The sequence below is a fragment of the Nerophis lumbriciformis genome, linkage group LG35 (genome assembly GCF_033978685.3).
Source record: "Nerophis lumbriciformis linkage group LG35, RoL_Nlum_v2.1, whole genome shotgun sequence".
Taxonomy (NCBI): domain Eukaryota; kingdom Metazoa; phylum Chordata; class Actinopteri; order Syngnathiformes; family Syngnathidae; genus Nerophis; species Nerophis lumbriciformis.
In genome coordinates this window covers 18,973,185-18,995,000 of record NC_084582.2, presented here as the reverse complement: position 1 = coordinate 18,995,000, position 21,816 = coordinate 18,973,185, and the positions used below count along the sequence as shown (strand labels likewise).

Here is a 21,816-nt window from a genome sequence, read left to right as displayed (position 1 = left end):
TTTGTACATTTTCATAATGTGCTTGTTCTATTTTTAAACAAAGAAAACAATTTGTCTTTATTTTTAAGTTATCCTGCCGCGATTTTACCAGTCCGGCCCACTTGGGAGTAGATTTTTCTCCATGTGGCCCCCGATCTAAAATGAGTTTGACACCCCTGCCTTAGAGAATATATTGTATAAGCAGTATATCTCAGCAACACATCGAAATATACAGATCCATCCATCCATCCATTTTCTACCGCTTATTCCCTTCGGGGTCGCGGGGTGCGCTGGAGCCTATCTCAGCTACAATCGGGCGGAAGGCGGGGTACACCCTGGACAAGTCGCCACCTCATCACAGGGCCAACACAGATAGACAGACAACATTCACACTCACATTCACACACTAGGGCCAATTTAGTGTTGCCAATCAACCTATCCCCAGGTGCATGTCTTTGGAGGTGGGAGGAAGCCGGAGTACCCGGAGGGAACCCACGCAGTCACGGGGAGAACATGCAAACTTCACACAGAAAGATCCCGAGCCTGGGATTGAACCCCAGACTACTCAGCACCTTCGTATTGTGAGGCAGACGCACTAACCCATCTACCACCGTGCTGCCGAAATATACAACAGATATTTGTGAAAATGTGCAGAATAAGATAGGGAAAATATTGCATCTCATGACGCCTGTATTGACTCGATACTGTACTACCAATGGTATCGATTTAACATCGACGTTTGGATCGGCCCACTCCCCCTCGGTATGTGTGTTGCTTTTACTTAAGTGGCGCCAACAGCACCTCGTGATGAGCGAGTTGACTGTCAAATAAAAAATGAATGAAGATTACATCAAAATGTATTAGCTTATCGAAGCAACACCATTCATTTATAAGTGAATTTTAGTCGGCTATTGTAGATAATAACCCTCTTATATCTTAAAATTCTCATGCAAGAAGTTGCGTTAAAAAATGGATGGATGTTGTCGTCACTTAGATAAAAAAAAAAAACAAAAAAAAACAATAGATAGAAGGTTGAAAAGAAAACCTACCTCCTCTTTGTGGCGTCAAAGTGGAAAAGAGAGCTCCTTCCTTAAGGGCGGTGCAGATGGACGTTGTACAGAGTTTGCTCCTCCTTTGCCACAAACAAAAAGTTTGGTCAAGCATGAAATTGTCACAGCATCTTTTCGTTGTTTTTCTGTATCGGGATTTCTTCCTGGATGTGAACCCCTAATTATACCAAACCACAGCTATTAAAATATACATACAAATGCATTTAAATAATTACAGGATGGGAACCTAATACCTAAGCAACATGACCAATTAGTTGGACTCAGCCAATGTGACTGATGCATGTGTGTGTGTGCGTGTGTGTGTGTGTGTGTGTGTGTGTGTGTGTGTGTGTGTGTGTGTGTGTGTGTGTGTGTGTGTGTGTGTGTCCTGCAGCAACCGCCCAGGAGGCTTGTGACCTTTAACCCTAGTAAACCCTGCCCCCACGTAACCTCCCCACAATCCCGCCTCATTTGCACACAAATATCCCCCTCCAACATCACTTCCATGTGCTCTCCAGCCTCCATCGTCACTGTGGGAACCAGCGTGGCCTCACTTGCCTTCTTCACTGCTCAAACTTTGACCTACATTCCCATTCCCCTCGCTTGTATTAGCTTTGTTTCACCAATGTGTACACACAACTAGAAATATCTGAGCCTCATTTAGGGAATTAAGTCCATGTTGGAATATTTACGGTCACCATAACGGAGGCTTTCATTGTTAGAATAAAAAGTGGATCCCTTTGGTAGAATGGAATGTGTCCCAGGGTTTAGAGGAGGAGGGGTTGGTTCTTACAAATGCTGGGTGGGACAAGATGCGTATGCTCAAAGACGCTCTGCAACCAGGGTGTCCAAAGTGCGGTTAAAAGGCCATTTAACAAACCAAAAAACTAACCATATAGCCAGCAGGTTTACTTGTTACTTTGGTTGCAGGAGACACAGGTTATAACAAACTGTATCACACACAAATGTATGTTTATGTACGATATGTATTGTATTTTGCCATTAAAATCAGGACATGAACACCAAGTAGCAATTTTTTCTAGAGTCTAAAAAAAGAAACATGCAAACCAATATGTGGGGTCAAAAGACTTCTCCCCAAAGAAGTCAGAGCTTTTTTTCCTAACACTCACACACTGGTGACCCAAAGAGATGCAGCGGTGACAACCTGCTAGGAAGTGTCTCCAAGCAGAAGAGCAGTTATAACGTCAACTTAAGATATTGGTGGCACACTAGCTTGTAATCAAACAGTTTAGATCAGTCGTTTCATCAATAATGAAAACACGATTAAAAATTAATACACAATCAAATTCAGTAGAAGAAAAAATAATATTCTAAGTAGAAAAAATAATATTCTACAATAAAAAAAAAAAAAAAAAAACAGGTCTTGGAAACATATTCGGGTCAATAATTATCAAAAACAACATTTTTACTTTTATTTGTGACACAGTTCAACATAATGAAAATGATCAATTAAATCGATTAAGAAAAAGTCTGATTTATATTCTGCTGCTTCAATTATTCGTTTGAGTGTAACTAATAAAACATTTTAGAACTCCGGAACACATGGAGAGCCCGGAACTTTAAAATCCGGTCAGTCAGTCAGTAAAAGAGTGTTTAATATTGTTGTTGTTGTTTTCATGTTAAAACATGTTAAAAGTGCAATTTCAATGATGATGATGTGCATTTATTAGAAGAAAAAAAAGAATGAAAAGTATGGCAAGCAAATAAATTGTTAATAAAACTATTTTCCCCAAAATACACATTGGGGCTGTAAAGTGTTTTATCCGATTACTTGAACAAACAAATCAATAGATTACTCGATTACTAAAATAATTGATAGCTGCAGCCCATGTTTTCAATACACTGAGTGCAGCTTTTAGTTTTGGAAATGATTGTTGTGTGATGGTAACCGACCAGAGCTAGTAAACTTGTACTAGTAAGTACTGGAAGTAGTAGTTGCAATTAATTTAATGTCTGTAAATTCCCATGTATTCCTTTGGAAAGTTTTGAACTCCTAAGAGATGTGGAACCTTATACTTGACAGTCAGTCAAAATCTTCAGGATTGGCAACATTGTACAATTAAATGTAAGACATAACAAAATTTAAGTTAGATAATATACTTAAAAAATATATTTGGTGTCACGTAGTGCTGTATTTACTGTACATTGAAGGTCCATTAAGCATTTACAATGTTAGAATAAAGGAATAATGGCAGAGTTAAATATATAGTAACATGCAGACTTTTTGGTAAATTGCCACAAAAGTTTATTTCCATGAATGTTTCCACACTTTTCCTTTACAAATATGTACATAGGACTCCACCCAAAGTACACAAGTGATTAAATAAAGGGGGAAGGCAACACAGTAAAATACTTCAATGGAAGAGCCAAAGTAAGAAAACATACAGTCAACTATAAAATGATATATGGTCTAGCACTTTATATTGTCTTACAATGTCTGTTATATTACCAGTGATTTACTGTATATGCTCACAAATGGAGGTAGGATTCTACAGACATGAAATGTTTACTTAGCACAATATAAATAAGGTGCCAAATGTTAGTAAGAGCGCCCTCTAGTGAAAACTCTGTCAAACTAAGGAATGTCCTGTACTGTACATTGAAACTATTGTATTGCTATGTAAAATGGATAAAGACTAAATCAAGGCTAATATTTATGAAGTACATATGATAGAGTTGAACTATTAATGAATTCATAAACTCAAATACCGGTACCCTTTCCGAGACAAGACTTTGGTTGAAATGACCCTGACCGCAATAAAGCATTCAATGTTTCAATAAGGCATCACTCATTCTCAGGTCCCACAATGCAATTCATTAAGAGTAGCATTTATGTGGCACCACCCAATGAAATATTTTCAAAATGTTTCCCCCTAAGAAAACCCTGTTGAAGTTTGATCATACACATCACATTATATAATGCGTGCATACAAAACCAATGAAATTGAAATGTCAAGGAATAGCAAGTACAACTAGGTTCTAAATCCTTGAGGATACACTGGAGGACTGCGAGCGCAACAAAATTACTCTTGAAATTAAACATTTAAATCCCAAAGGTGGAAATAAAGCAGTAATTGAACATATGAAATGGTGACCGTAAGAAACTGAACATACTGCGTCTGATTATGTGACGCATCACAGGGGATTAAATAATACTACGACCACATATTCAAAAATATATAAATATCACCCAGGCATGTGACATCAGAATCAATGCACATTTGGTTGTGGCATGTATCCGAATATAATATTCCAAAACGTTATATTAAATGTACTCTATTCTCAATTAGTCTGAATCCAGAAAGATATGTCAAGTCAAAGCCATTCTGAAAAACGAATTCAAACATTAACTGACTTAAATTAGACATAGTACTTTGGTCTGAATATTATCTGCATCAGAATAACATATTTATCATGCAGACTTGTTACGTGCTTTGAAAAAGGGGCTGTGCCTGAGAATTGTCCTTTTGGTAATTATTGTTTGAAAGACGGTACAAAAAAGTGTTACCATCACACTGAAAAGAAAGACAAAAATAAAATAAAATAATGTAAAGGTAGTTCAGATACAAAGCTTGTAATGTTAAGAAATAAAGCCATAGTATTAAAAGATTTAAGATACAAGTAAATGTGGAATTCCATGAATTGAACAAATTGAGATCAGCATTCTCTCTTTTGCATAAACAAATATTCCATGATGATAATTTTAGTAAGTTGTTTTTTAGTAACAATTTAATCGAACTAAATATAGTCCTGATGTGCCCAAACATGTTTTTAGTCATCATCCTTGTTGCAAACACTTATATCTAGATAATGTCTCTTTTTTTAAATATTCTCATAATTGTATGGCTTTTTTCTTGTGGAATATTTCAAATTTTTGCTTTTCAGTGTAACCCTAGCACTCTTTTGCACACGACAACTTGTGCTTGGTAAACATGAGGATCAATTTGTATTTTGTGCAACCGGGACAGCTGCTACACCCTGCAGCATTATCTGTTGCCTGTTTCTATTTCAGACATGCGAGCCTCACTGAGCGCTGGCTAAAAACGCAGCACGATCAATGAATTCCTCTGTTGTGATTTTCACTTCTCGTGTCTGCAAATGCACGGGTAAGGTAGGCTTCGGCGATGGCCAAAAACTGTATCAGGCACCGGAAATGACCAATGTGAGGAACAATAAGGCAAAAATATTTAGACTTCAGTATTCTGTCAACTTACTGCCAGTTCTCATGCTGATGCAGACAGGGTGATGTTGTCACTCCAGGTCTCTACTAGCATCAAGTTGCAAAGTAACAGTTAAAAGGTCCAACGTTACAAGAATGGACTGTTTAACACTTGTGAAGCACTACGGTTTATATAAGAGTTCTTGGCCCACTTAGTTTACTGGATGGAAATCTCATCCATACTAAAAATAGAAGGAAGTCATATTTACTTTGTTCCTATATTTTGTAACGAATGCTAGACCTTAAAGATATCTTCAGGTGCTGCATCTACCACCTTTGGGAGCGTTCAAGCTTCCTCCGGCGCTGTGGGCTTCTTCAAGTCCCGGATTTGCTTGATCAGATAGTTTTTCTCATCACAGAACTGCTCGTCTTCAGATCGGTCTGTCTGGAAATTGGTGAGGAACTCCACTAGCTTGGCCTGGTTCTTCAGCAAGATGTCCAGCACTGGCTGAGTCTTCTCAGGGTTTGCAACAAATACCTGTGAGATCAGAGAGAAGTCACAGAGTGTTGTCAAAGCACACAAAGAAAATTGTTACATAAGAGATTTGCTCTTGCTCTCCTATACTACTTGGCCTGCACCATTCTGCAGAAAATATAAATCACAATTTTCTTGCTCAGATTGAGATTGTGATTCTCTGCGATTATTTTTTTTCACGTGTGAACGAACACACCAGGGCGATGTGCATTCGTTTTAAGAAACTTCAATTGTCATTCTTTACAGGACGTCCCAGCAGGACAGTCGACACGGGACGTTTTTAGTAGAAAGACAAAAAATCCATCCCTCCATTGTATGTTTATGCATGTAATTAAAACAAGTCTGAAGGAAAGTCAATTAATTCAAGCAATCACTTCATCCAGTGAGCTTCATCAGCGAGGGCAGCAGAGTCAACTGGCCATTGCCTTGCTCGGGTTGGGGGGAAATCCTTGAGCAAAATGGGATCGTTTATTTATAATGCTACTCGTTAGTCAAATGTTTTTGGAAGATATTGATGTTTAGAAATGAAATTGCATGTTGGTATGAATGGAGATTAAATTTTTCCCCCGATTTTTTTTGTGCAGCTTTACTGTATATACCGTATTTTCCGCACTATAAGGCGCACCTAAAAACCACAAATTTTCTCAAAAGCTGAGTGCGCCTTATAACCCGGTGCGCTTTATATATGGATAAATATTAAGATTCATTTTCATAAAGTTTAGGTCTCGCAACTACGGTAAACAGCCGCCATCTTTTTTCCCCGTAGAAGAAGCGCGCGGTGCATGCTGGGATATGTGACGTTTCATTTCCATTTGTGTGTTTATGTAAAGACCCCAAAATGGCTCCTATTAAGTGTGTTGTCTGTCTAATTATAAATAATGCAGACGAGGCGTGTTAACTGAGTTCTCAACGTTTACTCACAGCGTGCTAACTGCCAGCATACAACGCTTCTCAGGGCTACCGCGCATGCTCGTAACTATCGTTGCATGCTGGGTAGTGTAGTTGTTATATTTGCTAGCTCATAACAGCACATTGAGAGACACGCTTACGCGCTTAATTCAATACTCGCCGTCATTCCGGGTGGATTGACAAAAGACCTCCAGCCGCTAGATATTGGTGTCAACAGGGCATTCGAAGCTAGACTGCTAACTGCGTGGGAACAGTGGATGACGAAGAAGCGCGCGGTGCATGCTGGGATATGTGACGTTTCATTTCCATTTGTGTGTTTATGTAAAGACCCCAAAATGGCTCCTATTAAGTGTGTTGTCTGTCTAATTATAAATAATGCAGACGAGGCGTGTTAACTGAGTTCTCAACGTTTACTCACAGCGTGCTAACTGCCAGCATACAACGCTTCTCAGGGCTACCGCGCATGCTCGTAACTATCGTTGCATGCTGGGTAGTGTAGTTGTTATATTTGCTAGCTCATAACAGCACATTGAGAGACACGCTTACGCGCTTAATTCAATACTCGCCGTCATTCCGGGTGGATTGACAAAAGACCTCCAGCCGCTAGATATTGGTGTCAACAGGGCATTCGAAGCTAGACTGCTAACTGCGTGGGAACAATGGATGACAGAAGGCGAACACACCTTCACTAAGACGAGGAGGCAGCGCCAGACGACGCCAACATCTGCCAGTGGATCGTAAATTTGCCCAACTTTTCACTTCGGACACCGAAGACGAAGGATTTACGAATGAAGAATAACTTCAGAAAGTGAGCGCTATGTTTATTTTGTGTGTTGTGACATTAACGTTCGAGCAACATTATGTTGCTATTGCTCTGCACTATTTTGAATTTTACTATGTTTGTGATTGCACATTTGCGTACATTTTGGGAGTGAACAGAGTTGTTAGAACGCTGGTTTTTAATATATTATTAAAGTTTGACTGACCTATCTGACTGTTTTTTTGACATTCCCTTTAGCGCAGCGTAGGCGCGGCTTATAGTCCGGGGCGGCTTATTGGTGGACAAAGTTATGAAATATGCCATTCATTGAAGGTGCGGCTAATAATCCGGTGCGCCTTATAGTGCGGAAAATACGGTACTGTGGTACCTCGGCTTACGAGTTTAATTGGTTCTGTGACGCAGTTCTTAACCCAAAATACTAGCTCAACTCAAAGAACTCAAAGCAATGTTCACAGTAAAATTTAATTATTTTTTGCTGCGACCTCCAAAACATTACAATTATAACATGTAACATGCTTTTTTTTCTATAAATATTGCATAAAAACAATATAATACAATGTACTACAAAGAACTACAGTATTATGAAGTAATGTAATAATAATGTATCGCATTTATCTTGGAGAGCCAAGTTTTACAGTACTGTATCTCCTGTAAGCTACTTCTTTCTCAAAGACACCATCAGCAGCTTCTTCAGATTTTAATGGATAAGTGTCTAGATATTATTTTAGTGCCTTTATCGACATCCCCTTTAAGTGCTACGTTGCTTGGCTAAGTCAGCTACACGCACACACCAAATTGTGTTTTTTTAATTATTTTTTATTCAATGTATTAAATTCTTCTTCTCAGCACTGTCCTTTACACTGAGTTTTGTCAGACCCATGGATGCAAAAACAAAGTTTTGTCATGCTAGTTATAAGCTAATGCTATCGTGTGAGCAACGAGATGTTTTGGTCAGATCTTATGGGGTTCACAGACATTCTCCACGTCAACTAGCGGAGGAGAGGCTCATAACCTAATGCATAACAATTAGCCAAGTGATAGATCATATCCCCAAAAATGTGTACTACTTTACTACTACTTCAAAAACTAAAACTATCTGAGAAAATAAATATTACAATGTCTGTCAACTTGTTCCTAAATTATGTATGCGTGACAAATTGCCCCATCAATGATTAGACCGCAAGACCAGTCTCATACAAATAAATCCTACTTCACACAAACATTACAAAAGAAAAAGCACACACACCTTGAAGACGTGGAAGGCTTCAAACTGGATGTTTCGACTGTTATCTCTTAGCATGTTCATCATCATCTTCAAGTTATCTGCTCGACTGATGTACTTTTTCATGACAGTGAAGTTGTGTCTGTCCAGCAAAAGTTCCCCAAGGAGCTGAAAATTATTTATGAACTTTATTATAAACGAAAAACAAAAGCTTAGACAATTTTGATTTATGTTAAACCGGGGTAGGTGTTACCTTCAAAGACTGTCGTTTGGTGACATAATTTTCAGAATGCAGGAGCTTCTCATATTCTGTAAAAATCTGGCGAACACATTAAAGCAATGTTAATGATTACTTTCGTGAGCTGTGCTAAAATAGTGCATTTGCGTACTTACCCGTTCATATTTGGTCTCTAAGAAATCAGCACACATAAGCTTGTGTCTTGTGAGCAGATCCTGCCAGGGTAGAAAAAACAGGATGTTAAAAGACGTGTTTGACAAAGTTGGACAGAGAGAATTTTGTTCATGCATACCTTGAATGATGCAAAAGCATCTGAGGCTATGTCGAAGGTGGAGAGTTCCACATATCGGAAGAAACTGTAGAACTCTTCAGAGAGGAGAATCGTCTTCGCCAATGGCTCGTGGCGGAGACACTCCCTCAGCATCATTCCACAGTTCAGAGCCACTTCTGCGTTCTCATAACTGTACATGTGCACACAGTCAGTCAGTACCAGCTCATCTTCATGAGGGTTAAGCAGGTCGGACACTTTGGAAAGTCCACTTCAGCTAAGTGAGCATTTAAAAGGTGTAATTTATTTGTTTGATAACGCCACCACAGATAAGGATGGGCGATATGGCCTAAAATCTATATTGAGATATACAGTATATTGCAGCCTCCTGCCATAACAATATACATAACAATATATTTTTAGGTATGTAAATGATAATAGACCCATTTCAAAACGGGTTACAAAAGCTTCTAATTTGGAGGCTGACATAGGCAGTAACATTGCATCATTTTCGGTTGTTTTATTTCACCAAAACAATTATTAATCTACTTGCAAAATCACTGTTAATGAATGATTTTGTGTTGAAACATGTTTCTATTTGCACTTGTGTTAAAATATAATAAACACTTATTTTTCTGTTGTTTTGATATTTTACAATAGTTTTGGAGGATACTACAAATGTGGGTATCGATGCAATACCAAGAAGTTGCAGGGGTAGTATTGACCATACCGATAATGTTTTTTTCAAGATCATTGTATGATAAAAATTTCGATCACATTTATAATCAGACAAAAACACAGGAAGGTGGTGTAACAAAATCAAAAACACAGGAAGGTGGTGTAACAAAATCAATCAAATATTTAAATTAATTCTTATTATTGGGTCTGATTTATATATTTTGTTTTTTGTCCTTAAAGCCCTCCTGTACACATGGACTTATGTCCTGAGTTTGTTAAGAATAATGACAAAATATTTTGTGATAATAAAAAAGTACCAACAATATACTGATATAATACCTGGTATCATTACTTTTGTTATTTGTGTCGAGCAACCCACCTTTGTTGTCAACATACAGCAGTTACCTTCATTTTACCCTTGCATGACCATTTTCCACTTCCTTGAATGCTGTGCGGTGTTTACAACAGAACTGTAATGTATTTCTGTTATTGGCAAAGTAAATAAACAATAATCAAATGTGTTCTGCACAGGACGCTGGTTCTCAGGAATACACAAACTAAGAATCATAGTGAAGGGAAAAGTCCTGCCTCCCCCGGTCCTTAGCTTTTTGTAACTTTGACCCCCTCCAGAACAATGGAGTTGAATATCCCTGATCTAGACCCCACGCACTACCCACAAACCTGCCCTCACAGTCTTATGAAAAATGTTGACTCTTGGACAAATACAAATGAAGGCTATTGGTTATTACAGTTAATGAAATGTTTTTTTGAATACAGGAAATGTTTTTAAATACCAACAAAATCCAGGTCCAGCATCAACAAATGTACTGTGTTCAGTCTTTAGGATTCCACTGTAAATTAATTACAACTGAAGCTTTGCAATGTGACCATGGAAAGAAATACAGTAAACATTTCCGTGAAGGAGGATTTATTGCAGGACACTGGTGTTGTACTCGATTATTTGATCTGGGTCACGCGAATGAAGCCGACAAAGAGGGACGTCATTGACCGTCAGACAGCAGCCGCAGCTGACTCTATAACTCAATACAGCTTAAAAATCCACAACCCAAGCGAGATGGTTTCATTTTAGAGTGCCATAAAAACAGCTTTTTTTGCTCAACACACACAAGTTCCTGCTCGCTGCATGTAGGGAGCTGTTGAAACATATTCTGCATGGCTTAGAAATTCACAAGGCATGTGTCAGAATAGTGTTTCAACAAGTAAATTGGAATCCTAAATTAACACATTTGGGATAAGATAACATCGGTTTCTCCTTGCATGTGATAAGGTGAACATACCCTTTTAGAAGCATGAAGAGGATCTGTTGGTGCGTGGAGATGTATTCCACCGTCGGAGTGCGGGTGCCAATCTGTCGTCTCACAATGTTACTGAACAGGTGAACCACATCTTTCTTTCCCTGTGTAAAAAAAAACCAAACCACTAAATCGAATGATCCTAATGACATGAACAGAACAGTTTGCTTTGGCCTGGCACACATAATTGCTTGCAAATGGGGATAAGTACCAATACTCGGTTCCATAATGGCACTTATGCAAATGTAAACATGAGTAACCAGACTGAAAAACTAAGTCGCTATTGTGTGTCTTTTCTGTGCTAAATGTAGCAAATTTCATTTAGCTATACAAAAAAAAGTGCAGTTCCCCTTTTAAACAAAGTCAGCCGAATGACAATGAAACCAAATTACATGAGTCAGCCTTTTATTGGCATGCACAAAACACCTATAGTTCTTATAGGACAGACATAATCTATACTTCCAATTGACTAAAAACTCTTCTTCACTCTCATGCTGGCCTCAATTCAGCAATGCAAACATTACTGCCCCCTAAAGCCCAACCTATGAATGACAGCTGAGAACCTTGCACAATACTGTGCTCCTGTCTCTACACAACTGTGAAAACTAGCATATTTTCAGTGTTCTGTATTGCTACTGCTTTTGTTTTGTTAATTATGACAATGTGTTGTGGATTTTAGTTCATGCAGATTAATGTATTACTTGTTGCATTTATATAGTGGCAGTATTTAAATTACTATTATTTTCAAGTTGCATGTCCTAAAATTCAGTAAAAACGAAAAAAGGTACGGGTTTGGAGAAAATAGGTATGATTTACTTCCTTAAAAGCACCGGCTTAGACATCGGCACTGTTTCGCCACAGGTATCGCTTATTATGTCAACAATAGCCATTCCTACCTGCAAACCCATACTTTTTGACATAACGAGCGTGTGTCCTACCTCAAAGTCAATCCGCTGCAAATTTGCAATGAGTGAAATGAGGAGGTTAGTGTTGTACAGCTCCTGTGCGAGCTGAGCCACCGCTTCAGTCTGAGGTTCCTTGTCACCTGTTCCGCTAAGAACCTCCTTCAGAGAAGCTAGATTTTTAGATGCCTCCTCTGCAACCTAAGAAGTGCATAGTGAATCTTCAAGTTATATACAGTGATCATAAACTAGCGTTTACCTTTACACATTCTCAAGGCATTCAATCGATCGCAACTGGACTGTTTAGTTTGTCTTAGAAGACATTTCACCGCTCATCCAAGTAGGCCTCAATAGTTCATGCTCTTAGATCGGTCAGATCTAAGACTTTAGATTAGTCAGATTTATTGGATTGGATCTATCTTGGTCAAACTAGATCTGGCCAATCTAAGTTTATGAGCAAGAACTGATAAAGCCCACTTGGATGAGAGGTGAAACGTCTTCTAGGACAAACCAGTACAGACAGTTGTGATCGATTGAATACCCTGAGAATACAATGACCTGGATGAAGAAGGCAGATAGACATCTTACCTTTTCACACTTTTTACTTTCACCAGCGTCCAGCTTTTCCATGTATGCAACATTTTCCTTCAAACTCCTCACTATTTCTGCTGGACTCTTCTGAGATTTACCAAACGGAAAAGGCATGACTGAGTGGGTAATCTATGTGAAAAAGAAACACATAGTGAGGAAATGGCTGCAAAACGCACACCTGAGAAAAGCAAGGCCACGGCTACCGTACGTTACTGCTTGCTGGAAAGTCGCTACTCTATGTAATAAACTATTGAGACCTGTGCGAGGCAAATACATAAACCTACCACAATTTCTTCCAAAGAGTGACGATTAACTTGACGTTTTAATAATCGCCACGTCTCGTTAAAGAATATATTTCCGAGCTGCAGCAATGTTCTTCGACAAAAGTTGGGCTAGCTTGTGACCTATAGCAGCCATAGCGAAACACGATGTTTAATAGTAGACGGGCGGTACAGAAAACAACATTATTTATATCAAATACTCTGAGAAGTGTCAAAACTCACCGAACGAATGTGATGTGAAGTTTGGAAGTTGGTGTACGCTTGCTGGCTAATAGTAAGCTAGCAGGCTAGCAACTTGTCCGACTTTCCGGTTTCACGGTTAAGTTGCGTTAAACGCGAGTAACCTTATCTCAGATCAGTAGCTTTTAGTGTCTAACTCCGAAGCAAAAAACGGCTGTTAATGTGTCTTACGGACGACCGTCATAGCGATGCTGCTTAAACTAAATTGGGCTACTGTGGACCGCCTGTCACCAACCTAGCTAGCTAGCCTGACAACTTAATTTCCCTGTTGTCGACTGTTGAAAGTCTCGTCCTCTTCTCGGTCCTCATCCCGAGTCAGTGGGTATGTTTTGACCCACGGAATGATTGACGTAGGTTTAAGCCAATCGTGTTTACAGTAAGCTACATTTGTTATTTGGTTGTTTTTTTAAACGCCCACTCAAACGTTACCCTTGTTTTATAAATACATGTGTTTTGTTTGGAGAGATCAATTCCACACTACATGACAACAATTAACAGGGATGTCCTGAAATAGAAATAAAGTACATCTAAAGTTTAGCTGTAGGACATGTATCACGTTTAATACCAATATTCTGTTGCGATACTGCCAATTTTAGTATCAATCAATCCATCCATCCATTACCGCTTGTCCCTTTCGGGATCGCGGGGGGTGCTGGAGCAATAATAAGTAAATGTAGTATTGCTTATACTTTTTTATTAAAAAAATAATAATAATCCAAATATTTAATGATTTTGTGATTGTGCCTTCATTGTGTTGATCATGAATATAATCAGAATAAAACACAGAACAAAGATTTTAGGCAAAATGTGTTTCTTTTTTTCTTTTTTCTTTTTTTTTTTAATTGACATCCAGCATCAGACATTCCTATCCATTACATCATATTCACATAAATCATATATCTATTGTCTGCCCTAAATGTCAAAATATGTTTGTTTATATCCCACCCATACCACCCCCCCCCCCACCCCCCCAAAAAAGAAAGAAACAACAAAAAAAACAAAGTAATATCTACAAATACATCGATTAAATAAACAGAAAAAAAGAAATAATAATACATTAATAATAATAATCAGAAATAAAATAAAATATAAACAGATACATATATATATATAAACATACACACACATACACATATATAAATATATATATATATATACATATACACATATAGGGAGTAATCCCTTTGGCAAAATATGGTTCTATCAACAGAACTTAACACTGTATAACTATTTATCAACAAAATAATACAATTGTTTATGTTTATTGGATGCACATACAAACAGTACAAAATAAGTAAATAACATTTAAAACTACTGGGCTCTATTTCAAATAATTTAAAGCTCCAATGAATGATTTCCTGAGTTTGTAAATGACACAACACGAATCATGTTGATATATGTGGAAAATAGACTTAAGAGAACAACAAATATCGATCTCACCACAGTAGTATCGATTCAATATTGATAATATCCTGGTATCGATATTTGTATCGACCCGCCCACCCCTACTGGCAAGTTGGAATGTCAACCTTTCTTTATGTTCTCAACTTTCAAGAAAGTTGTTTTGCTTAACAACACAGTAAAGCTGCAACACTTTTAGGTTTCAGTATTGCGGAGTGCCTTAAAGTCATATTTAAAACACTGATCAACTTCTGTACAACACGCATAGGTGTTTTTTAGGAGAAAAAACATATACTTCCTGGATCCTTCTTCCAAAAAGGAAGAATACACCACACAGTTATTTCTCGATATATGTTAGGATCAGTAACACCGCACTAATCTTAATACAATTTCCAATTTAAAATATGTAAATTATATAAAAAGGAATACCCAGTGTCAGCATAGTCTGATAGTATTTGCATGGGCTATACAATAAATATATCTGTTCTTACAAATATTGAACATACACTACATGCACTAAAAAGAAATACCAGTGTTACACATTTGTGTTTTAGTGCCTCCTGCTGGCGTAGTCTCTCCCCTGTGCCTTTTTATGTTTCACTTGCTGGAGCCAATTGACCTCCACCTATTTAGTCTCCCCTCATGCACTTGTTTGGTGAGGGATCCACGTAGTCGCTACTCGTGACGCCACGTCTATTTAGCTTGCTTCCCGGGTTTCCCCTGTGGTCTCCTTTTGTTTCTTGCTTGTTTTATTTGTCCTCTTTTTCGTGTCACTGGCTGTTTCAGTCCAGTGATATGAAATATGACATTGTTTTTGTTACTAATTTGCAGGCTTTTATAATCCTTGCCTTTCCAGTCCGGATCATCTCCTTTTGTTATTTGTCACTTTTTGTGAAATTAAAAGGACCAAATTGTATTTCTGCCTCTCTGGAATTTTGGGGGATTTCCTCTGGAGTCAAAGCATAACAACCTGTTTTTTTAACAGAGCATGAACTAAAGTCGTCTACTCGGATGAGAGGCAAAAACTCTTCTAAGACAAACCAAACAGTCCAGTTGCGATCGATTGAATTCCCTGAGTATACATGATGCTGTATTATTAAAAGAAATTCTGCATGTATCTTTCACCAGATTTACATTAGGGGTGTTCAAAGTGCAGCCCGGGTTGCCTTTTGCAACCTGTGGTTAGATTTTTTTATTTTTTTTTTGGTCTGTGGCTAATTAGTCTACTATTATACAGAACTGAATTGTGTGTGGGGCAGCACGGTGCCAGAGAGGTTAGTGTGTCTGCCTCACAATACAAAGGTCTTGGGTTCGATCCTGCGCTAGGGATCTTTTTGTGTGGAGTTTGCATGTTCTCCCCGTGATTGTGTGGGTTCCCTCCGGGTACTCCGGCTTTCTCCCACCTCCAAAGATATGCACCTGGGGATAGGTTGATTGGCAACACTAATTTGGCCCAGTGTGGGAATGTGAGTGTGAATGTTGTCTGTCTATCTGTGTTGGCCCTGTGATGAGGTGGCGACTTGTCCAGGGTGTACCCCACCTTCCGCCTGAATGCAGCTGAGATAGGCTCCAGCACCCCATGCGACAAGCGGTAGAAAATGGATGGATGGATGGAATTCTGTGTGTGTGTGTGTGTGAGTGTGTGTGTGTGTGTGTGTGTGTGTGTGTGTGTGTGTGTGCGTGCGTGCGTGCGTGCGTGCGTGCGTGCGTGCGTGTGTGTATATATACACACACATACATATGTATGTGTGTGTATATATATGGATATGTTTATACATGTGTGTGTGTATATGTATATATGTGTGTGTGTGTATGTATATATATATATATATATATATATATATATATATATATATATATATATATATATATATATATATATATATGTATATATGTATATATGTATGTGTGTATATATATATGTGTGTGTGTATATGTACAAACCCCCTTTCCATATGATTTGGGAAATTGTGTTAGATGTAAATATAAACGGAATACAATGATTTGCAAATCCTTTTCAACCCATATTCAATTGAATGCACTACAAAGACAAGATATTTGATGTTCAAACTCATAAACTTTATTTTTTTTTGCAAATAATAATTAACTTAGAATTTTCATGGCTGCAACACGTGCCAAAGTAGTTGGGAAAGGGCATGTTCACCACTGTGTTATATCACCTTTTCTTTTAACAACACTCAATAAACGATTGGGAACTGAGGAAACTAATTGTTGAAGCTTTGAAAGTGGAATTCTTTCCCATTCTTGTTTTATGTAGAGCTTCAGTCGTTCAACAGTCCGGGGTCTCCGCTGTCGTATTTTACGCTTCATAATGCGCCACACATTTTCAATGGGGGACAGGTCTGGACTGCAGGCGGCCCAGGAAAGTACCCGCACTCTTTTTTTACGAAGCCACGCTGTTGTAACACGTGCTGAATGTGGCTTGGCATTGTCTTGCTGAAATAAGCAGGGGCGTCCATGAAAAAGACGGCGCTTAGATGGCATCATATGTTGTTCCAAAACCTGTATGTACCTTTCAGCATTAATGGCGCCTTTACAGAGTTACCCATGCCTTGGGCACTAATGCACCCCCATACCATCACAGATGCTGCCTTTTGAACTTTGCGTCAATAACAGTCTGGATGGTTCGCTTCCCCTTTGGTCCGGATGACACGATGTCGAATATTTCCAAAAACAATTTGAAATGTGGACTTGTCAGACCACAGAACACGTTTCCACTTTGCATGAGTCCATCTTAGATGATCTCGGGCCCAGAGAAGCCGGCGGCGTTTCTGGATGTTGTTGATAAATGGCTTTCGCTTTGCATAGTAGAGTTTAACTTGCACTTACAGATGTAGCGACAAACTGTATTTAGTGACAGTGGTTTTCTGAAGTGTTCCTGAGCCCATGTGGTGATATCCTTTAGAGATTGATGTCGGTTTTTGATACAGTGCCGTCTGAGGCATCGAAGCTCACGGTCATTCAATGTTGATTTCCGGCCATGCCGCTTACGTGGAGTGATTTCTCCAGATTCTCTGAACCTTTTGATGATGCTATGGACCATAGATGTTGAAATCCCTAAATTTCTTGCAATTGCACTTTGAGAAACGTTGTTCTTAAATTGTTTGACTATTTGCTCACGCAGTTGTGGACAAAGGGGTGTACCTCGCCCCAACCTTTCTTGTGAAAGCTGTTTTTATACCCAATCATGGCACCCACCTGTTCCCAATTAGCCTGCACACCTGTGGGATGTTCCAAATAAGTGTTTGATGAGCATTCCTCAACTTTATCAGTATTTATTGCCACCTTTCCCAACTTCTTTGTCACGTGTCGCTGGCATCAAATTCTAAAGTTAATGATTATTTGCACAAAAAAAAATGTTTATCAGTTTGAACATCAAATATATTGTCTTTGTAGCATATTCAACTGAATATGGGTTGAAAATGATTTGCAAATCATTGTATTCCGTTTATATTTACATCCAACACAATTTCCCAACTCATGGAAACGAGGTTTGTATATATATATATATATATATATATACGTGTGTGTATATACATACACGTGTGTGTGTATAAACATATATATGTGTGTGTGTATATGTATATATAAGTAACCTACCAACCGCGGTTATAGTTTTGGGCTTTGGTTTTGTTTGGAAAATGTTTCAGTCATAAAATTTGATTCTTCAAAGTAAAACATAATCTTTCTCATTGAACTAATGATTTGAAATTATTAAGCAAAACATGAACAATTTAAAAACATAAGCAAGTTATGACAATTTGAAAACATCAGAAAGTTATGATTTTTAGTAAAAGGGCTGTTTGCAACCCTAACTCTATTGATTAATGAGCGCAAACTTTTCACTGTGTGTTTGTTAAGCATTATAACGTCTGGCTTCGAAAACATAATAACATAACTACACCTGTGCGTAACACACGCTCATGCATTAGCTTTGTGTATTGTTGGCTCATGACTGCAATTAGGATTGCTAACATTAGCTAACATTGAATATCTATTCTATCGTAACAACAACATGATTGCAAATTGTTAGTTGCTTCTCTTAGACTGCTTTTGTGTATGCACATACTCCCTGTTCGTGTGTGCAAGACGGCGGTGAGTGACAGGGCTGAACAAACAAATTCCTCAGACTGACAATCAATTTCTATTCAAAGCCCCACTCAAGAACTTTGAGTTTTGGTTGATTTTAGCAGCGCCAGTGACCAATGCAGTAGTGTTTTGCCTGAAGGAAGACCACATTTCCCATGAGGACCAGCGCACAGCGTCGTAAATAGTCAGAAACTACTATCACATATATACAAACTGACACGATAATACCACAATGATTCAGTATGACTTATCTTTCCACTGTAGGAACCAACATATTTTACTCAAACTATATACTTGCGGTTTGCAGTCATCGCATTGTATTTTCTTAATACAGTACTTTTGAGTTTGTTACGTGGCTAGTCGTGTCAGTGTGGAACTATCAAACTGGTGGCTAATCCAAAGAGGTTCATTAGGTCTTCAAAAAATTATGCAATTTGTTATTCTTATAGCCAGACCTGTGTGTTCACTTCCGTACCTGACGGTTTCGGCAACAATTGTAGCCGAAACCGTCAGGTACGGAAGTGAACACACATGTCTGGCTGTAAGAATAACAAATTGCATAAGCTGATGGCTATTTATTGCTATCACGCAAATTTCATTAGCATTATCATTTTGATTTAAGCATCCAAAAATCATTTACTAGTTGAGGAGTCACAGAGCTAAGGCTGCATTGAGTCGAAATTCCCTCGTCTGTGAGCTCACTGGTGTGAGCTCACAGACATTGATCCATGACTCAATGTTGATCCATGACTGTCCTTTTATCCGGGTAGCCTCCCTTTTTCTTGTTTTTGTGTCCTCAGGCAAAAGTTTTCATTTCTTAGGTTGCTTTGCAGCTTCCACCATGATAGCAGCATAATGTTGCGTTCTATTTACCTGGGAAGTCAGAGCTGGGAATGGTGTCACTGCCGAGTCCAGTTTCGATGTCGGAAATCGAGATTGCCACATCCATGAAAGCTAATTTTGCGCTTGTCTTGTCTGAATACAAACAATTTATGTGAAAATATGCGCTCTTTCTGCAACCTTCACACACGGTCGAGGAAGAGAAAACAGATGCTATTCTTGACTGGTGTTAGACTGATTCTGGTATGGTGCAGACTAGCAATTATACGCTCCAACTGTTTCACCAAGTTAGCCACACTGTCATGTTTTTGAGGTTTTCTTTCTTTAATTCAATTAATATCATCACATTCTTTTTCTCAGCAATGTCTTTTACACGTTCGTCCTTCCCATGCTTGGAAAAACAAAGTTATGTCAATCTCTAATATGAGCAAATGCTATCGATTATGTCGAGATGTTTTGGTTGGATCTTGCAGGGTTCACTGTGACATTTGCTACGGCACGGTGGGTTCTAATTTCAATTTTGTGTGCAACTTAAAGGGGTCATATTATGATTCGGTTTTTGTTTTTTTCATTCAAAACACTTCCTTGTGGTCTACATAACATGTATTGGTGGTTCTATGGTCAATATTTTACATAGATTGTTTTACAGACCGGTCATAGCGGCTTTCTGACCGTCTCTTCAGGATGTGCTGTTTAGTAGGCGGTCATACTGTATATACGTGCCTCCATTTCGACTGCGTCTTCTCCTCGTCATCCATGTTGTACTTTTTAACCCTTTCATATTTAGTCTACTTAAAGATATAAGTTAGAACCATACACTACTTTGTACTAGGAATGGCAACATCAGAAGTTGCGTGTGCACGTACGTGCCAGTCTGCCATACAAAACAGGATAGAAAAAAAGACAGAACTTACTGACTACAGTGTCGGACTATAATGGCGGACGCGTGCAAAGCAGTTTGGGTAAATGTATACCATATATGGATAATCCGCTGACATCATTGCTGCAAAAAACATCACAGGTTGTGCAAATTCCAAACAGCTTATTTGGCGGCAGTTTGAATAAAGGCATGAGACAAAATTTTATAAATATCTCCGCAATGCCGCCGCGGTTTGATTTCAAGTTTAATACACAACAGCAGGTACCAATAGGTAGGAAAAGTTGTTTTTGAGTAATAGGGCCTAATAAAAATTAGGTGATTGTCACACACACACTAGGTATGGTGAAATTTGTCCTCTGCATTTGACCCATCCCCTTGTTCACCCCCTGGGAGGTGAGGGGAGCAGTGGGAAGCAGCAGTGCCACACCCGGGAATAATTTTTGGTGATTTAACCCCCAATTCCAACCCTTGATGCTGAGTGTCAAGCAGGGGGGTAATGGGTCCCATTTTTATAATCTTTGGTATGACTCGGCCGGGGTTTGAACTCACAACCTACCGATCTCAGGGCGGACACTCTAACCATTAGGCCACTGAGTAGTAGGTTATCTGGTCTGAAAATTGTCAGAGAGAGTGGAAAGAAAGTACCTTTTTTGTTTGTATATTCAATTGTTCAAAAGAAAAATGGTACCATTAACCAATTTTTGTAATGATAAAAATAAAAAATATATACGTAATCATCGAGTTAACAGTAGATAGGCATTGTATGATGTATAAAGAATATACAAAAAATAGTAGGTTCGTAATGATTGATCAATATATCGATTTATATTCCTAAATATTAAGTACCGGTATTTTGATCTGTGCTCGACAAGTTTGCCTTCCGGAAGATAGGTATCGATCAAACATCGTTTTAAAAGGAATTGATTAATTTCATCGACACCTGAAAAATATAAACATTAGATTTAAGAACGGCAGGCTTTATATGAAGTTTAGCACTTTTAATGGAATTTATATTAAACGTTAAGTCTGTCTGCCCGTCTGTGGCATTATCAACACAAAAATGGCAGATAGCTCCAGTTGTTCAGAAAAGTCCTAATCAATTCAAACGCCACAAGACATCAGTAATTACAACACAAAAACTTTCAGCTATACAGCCTGATTGCAAAAGCCACAACAAATAAAATGACACAACACAATAATGTAAAGCCACAAGTTAACTTTAAGCCAAAAAGGATGCAACCGACACAACACAAGTAACAGCGGCGCAAGTTGCGGCGACGTACCGACTTCCGGAACACAACAACATGAAACGATAACAACTGTCTCCCGAAGAAAAGTCATTTACAAGAAATGGAGGAAAGAGCAATGGAGATTAGGAAGCATGGAGCATTCACCATCAACAGAAATGTGGGGGCACAC

The 21,816-nt window shown here is 38.5% G+C and overlaps 1 protein-coding gene across 2 annotated transcripts; it reads right to left on the bottom strand.

Annotated features, from left to right (window-relative positions):
• Positions 1 to 3,270: 3,270 nt before the first annotated feature.
• On the bottom strand, positions 3,271 to 13,663 carry cab39l1 (calcium binding protein 39, like 1). 2 transcript variants are annotated; one of them, XM_061927530.2, is made up of 9 exons: positions 13,402 to 13,663; positions 12,643 to 12,774; positions 12,091 to 12,255; positions 11,138 to 11,256; positions 9,186 to 9,354; positions 9,049 to 9,108; positions 8,909 to 8,974; positions 8,680 to 8,823; positions 3,271 to 5,746 (listed from the first exon to the last, which is right to left on the bottom strand). In XM_061927530.2, the coding sequence occupies exons 2-9, from the start codon at positions 12,757 to 12,759 to the stop codon at positions 5,555 to 5,557; spliced, it is 1,032 nt and encodes a 343-aa protein (XP_061783514.1). In that variant the 5' UTR covers positions 12,760 to 12,774; positions 13,402 to 13,663; the 3' UTR covers positions 3,271 to 5,554. The 2 variants fall into 2 exon arrangements, with proteins under 2 accessions (XP_061783514.1, XP_061783513.1); XM_061927529.2 differs by having other exon boundaries at positions 13,149 to 13,657.
• Positions 13,664 to 21,816: the final 8,153 nt, after the last annotated feature.